Source organism: Amphibalanus amphitrite, unplaced genomic scaffold (genome assembly GCF_019059575.1).
Source record: "Amphibalanus amphitrite isolate SeventyFive unplaced genomic scaffold, NRLGWU_Aamphi_draft 000492F_arrow, whole genome shotgun sequence".
Taxonomy (NCBI): Eukaryota; Metazoa; Arthropoda; class Thecostraca; order Balanomorpha; family Balanidae; genus Amphibalanus; species Amphibalanus amphitrite.
In genome coordinates, this window is record NW_024881986.1 from 231,516 (window position 1) to 243,930 (window position 12,415).

Consider the following 12,415-nt stretch of genomic DNA (forward strand, 5'->3'; position numbering starts at 1 on the left):
GGCAGGCGGTGGGCCTACCAGCCACCTTCCGCGCGGTGGGGGGGGGGGCACTTTTTTGCCCCCCCCCCCGTATCTCCGAAACTACTGGACGGATCCAGAAAATTCAAACGGCGTTCGATAGCCCTGTCAAATTTGTAGAGGGAAACCAAATTTCATTGACCTCGGGGTCACCGATGACGTCACAGGTCAGGTCAAAGATAAAATGTTTCACCGTTCACGGGGCTTCTAGGGAAAGCGCTATAACACCGAGTAAAACGCATTTTGTCGAAAATCAGCGATAAGGCGTCAGTTGCCTAGTACATATAATGCTATTAGAGGTCACTGGTCATACCAGGTCAGGTCACAGGTCAGGTCACCAAAGGTCACCAAGGGTCACCACATGAGCCCAACTTTACTAAGGTTATGCGATGCATGTTTTATGGCCAGTTTTTCATTTCCAACTCAATGGTGTTGGTTATAAGACCATCAGGTACGGTTTAGGTCACTTTCTGGTGGAGGTCAGGTCAAGGTCAGGTCAAAAAAGGTCAAATTTCAAAGTTGATATTTTTGCATAAAATGGGTATCGATTCGATGTAGCTCGTCACGGGGAGTCTAATTGTGGTCTTTGTTGTGCGCTACAACGTCTAGAATTGCTAAAAATTGAGTTTGAAAATTTGACGTCATCAATTTTGAACAGTTTTTTTTTCGCTATAACTTGACCAAAAAAAGAGGTTTCGATCTCAAATTTGGTATGTAGATAGAAGGCGGTAGGGGCTATCACATATAATCCGTTTTTTTTCGAAATTCAAAAAAAAGGATTTTTTGGCTCTTATATTCAAAAAATATATTTTTTGATTTTTGGGGGTCGAAATCCAACAAATTCGAAAAACCGAAATAGCAGTTTTGTAGCCCTTTTAATTTCACACCTTTTATGTCTCAAACATTTTTCTGTATCTCTAAAGCTGTAGGCCTGACAGCTCTTCCCGCGAAACCTTTTTTTGGGTCGAAAATGACAAAAATGACGTCACTCTGACGTCATTAGCGGCCAACCTATCATAGCCTTTGGAAAAATATTTGGTCACCATGTGCGCTAGCTGCTCCCGGGAGGGCACTGAAAGTTTGGTGACGATCGGCGCAGCGGTTCTCGAGATATATCGAAAAAAAACTAAAGGGGGGGCAAAAAAATGCCCCCCCCCACCGCCTGGAAGGTCATATGGAAAACTGGGCTTTCTAATGGCCAATCAATGTTAAACACGACTACTTTATAAAAAAAAAACTTGAGGTGTAGCAAGCGATTGTCCAAAGTTGTCCAAAGCCCGCTGTCATTGTCCAACCAAATTCCGAATTGGACATTGGACAATATCGGAATTCCGAAGATTCAAGTTCCGATTGACACCACTAATTGACATTCCATTGACGTTCCGATTGACATACCATCAGCATATTATTATTATTATTATTATTTCATTTATTTTCACCAACCACAGAAACGTGGGCGTTACGGTGCAAATAGGCACGAGGTAGGTACAGTCACCAGCAGTTGCTACCCATCACCCCCGGACGGCGGGGGAGCAAGCTACCACCGCCCCTGCGAGACTAGCGCCGTCATGCGCCAAGAAGTGGAAACACCACGTGACTGAGGCCACGTGAGGGCAGGGTCACTTGATGGAGGGGCGGAGCATAGTAGCTTTTGCACCCGACACTAACTGAAATGCGGCGCTGTGATTGGGCGCCTTAGCATGAATGAAGCCCCGGCGCCAGAATCAGCCGTTCGCCTTATATGGAAAGTGAGCCTTTGCGTTTCACTGTTCTGTATTGGTTTGAGAGCCACGGCACCATACGAATTGCGAGCACCTTTGAACGGGTCACCGCCCAAGGCACCGAGGCGACGGCTGTGCCGGGCAAAGTCTAGCCTGGTGGGAGAGGTGGGCCAGGGAAAGTGCGATCGAGCAGCCACGCATTGGGACGTGGATTGGTATTATCCAACCGCGACAAACGATGTCAGCAGCCTCTTCTCGTGTCATAGACAGTGTCTATGACACGAAAAGCTAGACAGACAACGTGGGCAGTGCCCAATCAAAAGCTACTAAACGATCCAGTTAAGAAGTTGGCGAGGTAGCCAGACCAAATAAAAAGTTTTTAATTCAATTTTGGTTGACAAATGACATACAAGCCCGCTGTGATGGACCACAAAAGGAGCTGAACAGTTCATAGGCAACTTCTAAAAAGCTCAACGGTTTAAAAATTCAAAAGTTAAATGTAAAAATTCAGCCTGCATGTTTAAACTCTGGTCCGGCGCTGGCAGGAAGCTTATATTGCCACTTGCAATTCCACTACGTTGTAATATTACCAATAGTTCTGTGAGAGCAGCAACTGAAAGCCCCGTTGAGGGGGGGGGGGGGGGGAGGGCGGCGCGAAATGCCCCCATCTCTCCTTTTCAGTCGATATCTCCTAAAGTATAGCAAATGTCGCCACCAAACTTTCAAGACCCCTCCGGGCATCATTTTTACACCTTGTGACAAATTTTTTCTAGAGCTCTTATGAAAGGTTAGTCACAAATGACGTCAGAAGGATGTCATGTTCTGTCATTTTTGACCCAATAAAAGGTTTAGCGGGAAGAGCTGTCACGCTTACAGTTTTGAAGATAACGAAAAATATTCAAAATCAAAAAGATGTAAAACAAACAGCGCTACCAAACTGCATAACTCTTATTTCCAAACCAAAATTGATTTTGACCATCAAAACTATAGAAGTAAACACCCCGAAAATACCAACAACTTTCAAAATTAAAACTGAAATATATGTTATAGAACTATCTGCTCTAGATATGCCAAACTTACCTAAACTCGTTAGCTCCTTTTTTAGCAAAGTTATGGCCAAAAAAAACTTCGAAATTTATTAAGTAAAACTTTTCAAATTCAATTTTTAGCCGTCACAGAACACACAGAGCAAGCCAAAGACCACCATTGGATTTCCTGTGATGAGCTGCATCGAATAGATACCCCTTTTATGCAACATATCAACTTTCAAATTCGACCTTCTTTGACCTGACCTTCACCAGGATGCAATCTAAAATGGCCCCAATGGCCGTCTAGCCCACACCATTGAATTATAAATGTAAAATTGGCCATAAAACATGTATCACACGACCCTAGCATAGTTGGGTTCATATTGTAACCCTGAGTGACCTGACCTCTGTGAACTGACCTGGCATCAATGACCTCTTTAGGCAACATATGTATTGGACAACCAGCGCTCCATCGATGTGTTTCGATTACATGCCTTTTATTTGATGTGTTAACTGACTGTAACGCATTCCTTAGACTAAATCGGTGTAAAAATGCGACCTTTGACCTGACTTGTGACGTCATGGGTTGCACCTAGGTCAACAAAACCTGGTAGCAAGCTAGTTCCCTGGTGGGGCTATCGAACGCTCTTTGAATGTTTAAAATCGGTCGGTTACTTTCCGAGATCTCAGGTGGAAGGCGAAACGGCTGCACCACCCGATCAGGTGGTAGGGTCCGCCAATAGCCCAAGTGGCGCGGATTATTTATTCACTCATATAGTGTCATTTATTTTGAGAACACCTTTCTCACGCCATGACATGGTCCTCTCGTAATAGAACGAGATGAGGAGAGTGTTTTCACGCCTCCTTATGCACGGCTCTAAGTGTCATTGAGCTATCAACTGTCAGCGGTTTTCGGACAATGAAGTTCTTAGTTCTTACTGAATCCAATTTTATTTCAAACGATTGTCACTGTGCTAGTTTTTTTCTTATACTTTTTTGAAAAAGCGCCGAAGAAGTCTTTGATAGACGAAACCGGTCCGCTTATTCTTTTTCTATTCGTTTTTTGAATATATTCGTAAACTACTCTTTACTACAAAATTTGAGAATGTTTGGTATTACTTTGACCCGAACGATGTGCAGCTGAATTTTCTCTGTTAAATGATTATGGACAGCTCGCGAAATTAACTTCAACCTAAACTACCGACAAGCAGAAGAAAATCCGATTCAAGCCTACCTCAATCCTCTCACCTCATTCAACCGTTTAAACGTTAAAGGCATTTGTTCAGTCCGAGTCGCTATGTCGACCACCCGCGCCATGTTGGGGGGGGGGGGGGCGTTTTACACCCTTCCCTCTCAGGTTTTTCGCGAATATCTAAAAAAAAAAAACGGCGACGGTTAGGTCACCGTAACGTCAAGTGACCTTACCTCAGAAAAAAAATCGAAAGCTCGCTGTAGCTACACCGACTGAGCGGACTTTAAAACTTTCAGTGATTGCTTAGGGTAATAGTGTGTATAAAATGGATACCTCGGATTTTGTATGTCTGTGACCTAGGGTCACGTCAATTTTGCGACTGCTCCATTAGGTATAAGTCAATGGGAGAAAATTGAAATGCGCCTCTTTTAGACGAATTTCGTTCTACACCCACTCAAACATCGGTCCATAGGTAAACATGACATACTGAATCGGAAAATCGCACCTCTGACCCCTGTGTGTGCCCCTGAGGTCATTTTAGGACATAACAGGTCTTCAGCAGTTTTTTACTTTTGACAGAGACGTGCTAGAGAGGTGAAAACACCGTTGACCCGAGGTCAAATTTGAGGTCAATCAGAGCGGTGCCCTCTGGGGGCTAAACCGTTGTTCTGAGGTCAAATTTGAGGACATGTTGGCGAAAGAGCGTTAAAAGAGCTATCGAATGCGCTTTTCTGCGGCGATGTAGCTCTATTGGTTCCCAAGTTAGCCGTCGGGTGTTCAAAATCGTTGAAATCAACAAAATTTGACCTTTGATGAATCCTGGTGACCTGACCTTTACTCGGAACTTAAAATGACCGAGTGTTTTTCCTCCTTATTTTTGACGCTCTTTCGATTGCCGCTTACCGCGTGTCGCTACGTGGCCCAGGAGCCGAGTTAGACGGAGGGGCGTGAAACGCCCGCCCCCCCCCCCCCAGCACTCGACGGAAAGTTCATGCCACCAACACGGCGCGGGTTAAAGGTAGTGTGCCACCTTTGAAAGATTTCCCATTTTATTTTTCCTAGGATAAGAAGCTTCTGTTTTTACCTAATATCGCAAAAAAAAATCAAAAATGGGCCTGGAATAGTGCCTTTTTCGCCTAAAAGTTTTTCGGTTTTTAGATATGTATAACAACTGTAGTGGGCTCACCCGCAAACAGGCGTCGGGCAACAATCGCGAATGCGGCGCACTTGTGACAATAAGCAAAGGTCATTATAGTGTTACGACCATACGACGTACGGGAATGAGTTATCAGCTGTCTAATCGTAGACAACACAATGTCGAGCCTTAAACTGTAAGCCCGTATTGTATTGTTTCTTTTATTTGGCTGTCGAACATTATTTATGGTTTGAAATATTATTTTATGTAAAATAATTGATATGAAAAAGCCGTCTTATAAGTTATGACCCCATTTCACCACACGCAAGTGGCAGAAATGACAATGATCAGCTGACGCATTTTTCTTGGCCGAAGTCAGAGCGCGCGGCCCGACGCACCACGCGTATTTGGAAATTCCGACCTCGACGAGCATCAGAAGCCACCTAACAGGCGTGTTCGAAACCGCAGGAGATGATGATGAACGGGTTTATCGAAACTTGATTGGATGAGCATATCGGTAATAGCGATTTCAGTGTGTGCATTTATTGTTCATAGTGGTGTGAAATGTGGTTGGGGTACGACCGACAACCCGTCGGGGCGAATTTCGCACTGGGGTACTCAAAATTTGAAGAATTTAAGACGTTTCCATGAGTTTTGAAGGTATGGATAAGTTCTAAAAATCCGGTTCTCCTTATCTGGGCCATTAACTCCATACGGTCCAAGAAAGCTGGCACACTACCTTTAATTGTTATGCTAGCTAGCACCTGTTGTAAGCTGTGGAGTCGTGGACCTGATTTTGAATGAACTGGGCCTAACATTTTCACAGCAAACGTAAAAAATGTTAAATAGGTTGTGCAAAAATAGCATCTCTTTTATGAAACATTTGCGAAACCTTCAACATCATCCCCAGACCCCATTAGTGCCGAGCTCCCAACGACGACCATAAAAGCGTCCCCATCCCGTCTTAGGCGGCGGAACGGGAAGGGCACCGGGGCACCGTGCCCCCTTTGATTTTTGCATTTCATCATTAGCCCTATGAGCGTTGCATGGAAATAATAGGACCAAAAGTCGGCAGTGCCACCCCCCCCCCCTAATTGAAGGTGTTCCGCCGCTACTGCATCCCGTCAACGTGGGTTTATCATAAGGATGCTAAGATTTAATTTCAAATCCGAAGCTGTAATGATGAAAAGCAAATTTACGTTTTACGTGTGAAACAAGCTGACACAACTAAACATTTCCTCTCTCTCGCTCCCTCTCACTGATTTACCCATTGCCCTCTATCTCATTTTACCCTCTCTGGTTTTCCTTTTCTGTCTCTCTTTTCTCTCCTTCCGTCCTTATCCCTTCCCTCCAGTCTTTCTTAGCTCTCTCTCTCTCTCTCTCTCTCTCTCTCTCTCTCTCTCTCTCTCTCTCTCTCTCTCTCTCTCTCTCTCTCTCTCGCTCTCTCTCTCTCGCTCTTTCTCTCTCTCTCTCTCTCTCTCTCTCTCTCTCTCTCTCTCTCTCTCTCTCGCGCGCGCGCTCTCGCTCTGTCTCGCGCTCTCTCTCGCCCTCTCTCTTGCTCTCTCTTGCTCTCTCTCGCTCTCTCGCTCTCGCTCTCTCCCGCTCTCTCTCTCTCTTGCTCTCTCCCTCTCTCCCTCTATCTCTCTCTCTTTCTCTCTCTATTTGTCTCCCTCTCCCTCTCTCTTTCTCTCTCTTTCTCTCTCTTTCTCTCTCTTTCTCTCTCTTTCTCTCTCTCCCTCTCATTCCTCTCTTTCTCTCTCTCCTCTCTCTCCCTCTCCCTCTCTCTCTCTTTCCTCACAATATTCTCGACTGTCACAGCGCTGTAGGGCTTGTTTCCAGACAGGCCCAGGCGCTCTCCACTCTGCAGGCCCCAGCCCACACGGCCCAACCGCTCAAACACCCTCCGGCGGATGACCTCTGACGTCGGCGACCTGACCCCAGCCGACCGATCGCGTCCCCCTCCACGCCTCCGCCCCGCTTCCCCCACTACAGCTGCGTAGTAATTGTAGCGTGTGCAAAGGTCACGTGACATTATTTACTTTTGCGGCTTGTTCGGCTGACAAGAGATGGCACTAGTGGTCTGTGGATCAGAGGCGGGGCTAGGTTCTACGACTTCTTGGGGCACACTCACTGGCGGTCGCAGGGGGGGGGGGGGGGGCCACGGGGGCCATGGCCCCCCCTTTGGTGCTGAAAGGTGGGGCCATACTATCTTTTGGCCCCACCTTTCAGATCGAACAAAAGTCCTAGAAAAGCTTTTTGTATGTTTCATTTTCTTTCTTGCGCCATCAAAGGACGTAAATTTCACTCATGAGTGGGCTCAGTTTCGCATTCTGTCAATTTGGCGGTCAGCGTCGCTGGCACCGGTTCACGAGTATGGCCGGATCTTATATGGAATATCAGCGTGGGTTTACTTAAAACCCTCGCCGGACCTATTGGTTTTCTACATACGCGCCGGCCGAGGGGGGGGGGGGGGCGGGTACGACCCCCCCTCGCCGTTTCGCCCCTGGTGGAGCTAGCGCGTCGCGGAAAAAACGAGCGTGTGCGCCGTTACGAGACGCAGAGATTGGTACCCGATTTTAAGGTCCTAGGTCAACCGGTGACCTCTGAGGTCAGGTCAAGTGCCCCAGGGTACGGTTCAGTTTTTGGTGAATAACTTCGCAAAAAACGGCCGCAGAGCCGCGATTTTGGCGGCATCGTGTTCGCCTTGATCAGGCGCGTCGAATGATATACTTTTTGTCCGGGTCAGGTCAACTTGGGGTGTTGACCTCAGGTCAAGGTCAGGTCAGCACCCCCAGGTCACGGAGTTGGTCGAAAGAGGTCATGTCGCATATCATTCGATTTGGCAGGTCTTCCTGAGTCCATTGGTGGCTTTCCCGACTCGCTAGCTCAATTTGATCGGGAGTTATTGACGAAAAACTAATATGACCTTGATGACGTCATAAATGACGTCACGGAAGGTCAACATTGCAAAAGTGGCGCATCTAAACTTGCAAGGTGTGCATCAAATCACGATTCTGTGTGCTTGAGATAGTTGGAGATCGTTCCCGGCGCCAGAATAGCAGTTTGAATTTTTCCCCATTGACTTATAATGGTGAGGTCACGAAAATGACCTGACCTCATATGACTTTTAGGAAAAATCCGAGATATACAAGTTGTGAGACTCATAATGGATACTAGATCCTCCAAGTTTCATTTCCCTGTGACATCTCCTCTGGCAGTGAGGGCGTTGCGAAGTTGCGACATCTGAAGACCGTGCAGAGGTTCACTTATGACGTCATAGGTCAGTGACCTGACCTGACCCAAAAATGCGGTTGGTGTCAAAAGATGCGGCTTGGATCAAAGGTCAGGTATGCCAAGTTTCAGCTCTCTATCGCCAGCGTGTTCGGAGCTATCGCGAAAAAACCCTATGGGGGGGGCGGCACCCGCCCCCCCCCTCGGCCGGCGAGGGTTAAGGCTCTCGTAGGCCCAGCATTCAGCAATGGCTGGCATGAGACCCTCTTCGGCAGTGGCGGGTGGGCCCTGCTAAAGGAGATTGGCTCCAAGACACTAAATTAAGACCTCAAGGGTTGGTGCTGTGCACCTCAGAAGCCCGGTGGTGATGCCGTATGCCGGCTTGGTTTCTTAAGGATTACCTAGCGTGGGACCTTCGGGGCCTGCATAGAGTTTGCATGAGCTAGTATGTAATCTCAGAGGCATGTGTGTATGTGTACACAGTGGCGGTCGCGGGGGGCCGGGGGGGGCATCAGGGCCATGCCCCCAAAGGTCAATAAAGGGGGCCATCATATCATTTGACCCCCCCCCCCCCCAAACAACCAATGGGCCCCCATATAGGTGTATGGGGCCCTGGCAATTATTCGATCGTCACGAGGCTAAAAAAAAAAAAACACGCCAAGCTATTAACCCGCGCCCCGCTGGGGGGGGGGGCAGAATCTGCCCCCCCTCCCGTTTTTCGTCAATAACTTCTAAACGCGTTACGCCAGCAACGTCAAACTTTCAGTACCTTATCATACATTAATTTGACACGTTCCCTGAAAATTTCAGCGAAATCCGTCGGAAAATTTTTGAGAAATTGACGTTTTTGTGACGTCATGTTCACCATTTTCGCCTAAAAAACGGCAAAATTTCAAACGCCACTAACATCTCCATTTTTAAAGGAATCAAGACGTAACAAAAAAGGTTATACGTGATTCTACTTTGTCTATCAAATGGCTATCTCGGTTTTTTGAAAATTTTGGATTTTGACCCATTTTTTTTCAAAAAACTGACTTTTTTGGGAAAATTATTATAAAATCCAAAATTTTGAGTGTATCGAAAAAACCGGAATATATGTCAGAGAAGTAGTCTATGTGCACCTATATACCAATTTTTAGAAGAATCGGTTCAAAAATGTGGGAGTTATTCAAAATTTTATGACGTCACGACACACAAAAATTTTGAAAAATGAAATTTTTGGAAGTTCTAGACCTCGTACGGAAACAAAAATAGCACCATTCGATTCGCCGTGAAAAACTGCATCAGATAGACACCTTTTTAGGCCTTAACAACCAACTTCAAAATTTGACCTCACTTGACCTGACCTTGACCTGACCTCGACCTGAAATTCATCCAGAGGTGGTCCATATCACTTATTGAGTGTGCCTATTGAATTCTATGAGTAAAATGACCCATAAAACATGTGTCGCACATGCCCTTTTCTATATTTTGTTTTTGGTGACCTGACCTGACCTGACCTGACCTTGACCTTGACCTTTGAATGACATTGTATGCAACGAATATTGTCTTGGTAGTCTAAGAACACGTTTTGGGCAATCAGTCTCAGTCCATTCTCCGGCAACTACGGTGCAAGGCCGATACTGTAGAAACTTACATTTTGTACCCTTGACCTGACCTTGACCTGACCTCTGACCTACTTAAGCAAAAAAATTTGGGCTCTTTAGATCCGCCTTGTTGAGAGCTTTCGATTGCCGTTTTCCGCGTCTTTCTACGACCATCGGTTCGGAAGTTAGACAGGGGGGGGGGGCAGAATCTGCCCCCCCCCCAGCAGGGCGCGTATGGCTGAATAGCCCAGCGGGGCGCGGGTTAATATAGCTCCCACACCGGTCTTTGAGCGTCCTACACTGACCTTTGAGGGAACTTCAGTAGCGGTCAAGCGCCCACGTTGACCGCTAACAGCCTACATCAACCTCTGAGGCCCCACATCTGGCCTATGAGGGACGAGGGTCCCTAACCGGTCTCAGGGGTCCCAACCGGCGTCTGAGGGTCTCACACCGGTCTCTGGTGGCCTTATTTCTGTCTCTGGTGTCCCAAGATGAACCTTTAGGTGCCAATAAGGGCCCCGCACTGGCTGCTGAAGACCCGATGCCGGCCTCTAAGGGTCTGCATTGGCCTCTGAGGAGGGCCCATCTTGGCCTTTGAGGGCCCTCTGCTGGCCTCTGGGGTCCAACGACGGCTCATGCCGGTCTTTTAGGGCCCCACGCTGACCTCTGAGGGCCCATGTTGGCCTGTAATGAGTAAGGACCCACATTAGCCTCTGAGAGCCCAACTCGGTCTCTGATGGTCTCAAACTACTGGCCTTTGTAGTTTGCAGGCCCTGTACTGGTCTCTGAGGGCCCTAAACTGGCCTCTACATACATGAAAACATACATGGGTGGGTTTCTGAAGATCAGAGGGCTCACGCAGTCTCCGGCACAGCCTTACGTTGGTCGTGATCGAGATTGCTGATGGTCCCGCGCTGATTCCCTCATATTTCGACGTCGGGTCCCCATGAGCCGGTGTGGGTCCTGGGGCTGGCAGAGACTGATGAAGTCCTTAGGGCTCAGGGCCAGTCTTTTTAGCAGTAGGACTACGCAGGTTGAGTGAGCCCCAACAGAGCCGTTGCGAAGCCCCGCAGGAATCGCGCGCGGCCCTCAGCTGCCAATTCTGAAAGCTCGGAACCTGTGGGGGGTCTCCAGAGGTCGGTGTACCTACTCTCTCCCGCCGCCACACAACTAGGTACCTATATGGGTAAATGTCATAGTCTAAAAATGCTCTCTGGGTTTCACATGCTTGTTCAAAGCAAGAGGTATCTGTACTTTTTAGCATGAGGTACCTACCTATCTGTACTTTTCCGAATTGTTTTATAGTGGTAAGGTCATGAATCCGCGTGCCTGACCTTCCAGTATACCTATGCTACACCGATCCGTCGTCATGGTGCAGCGGCCCGACCGGTGGGCACACCGTGAGACGGTAAATGGAACTGGTGATTTTGCCTTAAATTGAGCTCAAAGATTTCACGCAAGAATGAGATGGATGAAGCATAAGTAATGCCAACTGTGCGGCGCCTCGTGGACGTAAAAAATTAGCCGATCACCCCCCCCCCTCCCGGTGACGGATAAATGTTATGTCCCGCGAGTGTGACTTTGGCCCCCCCCCCTTTTGCTAGCGGCTGCGACCGCCAGTGGCCGCACACTTTAGGGCAGAAAAGAGGTTTTTTGGCTCTCCATCCCAAAATGCTTCGAATATACAAAAACAAGTTAGAATTCGAAAATCGGAGGACCAAACGGATCGTTTGACGTATCTTGCGCGACTGAGAATTGATCGGTCTTCAAACTACTGAACAAAAACGAGGTGATTAGTAGCAAGTGCTGGTGACTGTACATACATACAGTTCACCAGGTACACAACACCAGGTACATATGCCATATATGTAAGCTTACTTCATTATCTAGTATCCACAATGCACTTAAAACCAAACCAACACAAATGTATCAGAACTAGAATACGATGGAAACAAAATGAATAATGAAAGTCTTTAATTGCCTGAGCCTTATTGTCAATGACAATAAGACTAGGGAGACAGGTCAGTCACAGGTGATTATAATGCCACCTATAGGTACGAGTGTTGTCTGTCAATAAGCCGACTGATGGTGCCCACGACCAATGCTCTCCCTACCCACAATGCTAATAATAGGTGATTATGTCCCTCTCCACAGGGTTGGGGATGACTCGGACACCGCTGACTTTCAATAGATGTCCGTCGGAGGGACTTGTGGTCGGTGTACTGTCAGCAACGAACATACTCCTGGACCAGCTGGCTGCTCTGGCGGCCCACACAGTCACCCAGCTGCTCATTCGTGGTGAGCAACACCAACACGAGCAGAGCATCGGTGCCAAGATATCGTGACCAATGACCAATGGGCAATGACCATGACATATCGACACCTTTTTTAAACCCCACATTTGTTCTCCCGTGAAGTTCAGACAAGCTGTTTAGCAACCTTCAAAAAAGGTACAGTCACTCCATTTTTCTCAAGTTTGTCTGTCTTGGCACTGGCAGATCAAG

The 12,415-nt window shown here is 47.4% G+C and overlaps 1 protein-coding gene across 2 annotated transcripts in view; it reads left to right on the forward strand.

Moving 5' to 3' along the window:
• Positions 1-12,415, forward strand: part of LOC122392580 — a 47,374-nt gene that overhangs the window by 15,383 nt on the left and 19,576 nt on the right. For both annotated transcript variants that reach the window (XM_043387625.1, XM_043387626.1), the window contains exon 6: positions 12,066-12,209. In XM_043387625.1, the coding sequence (XP_043243560.1) occupies positions 12,066-12,209 (144 nt within the window). The remainder of the gene's footprint in view (positions 1-12,065; positions 12,210-12,415) is intronic.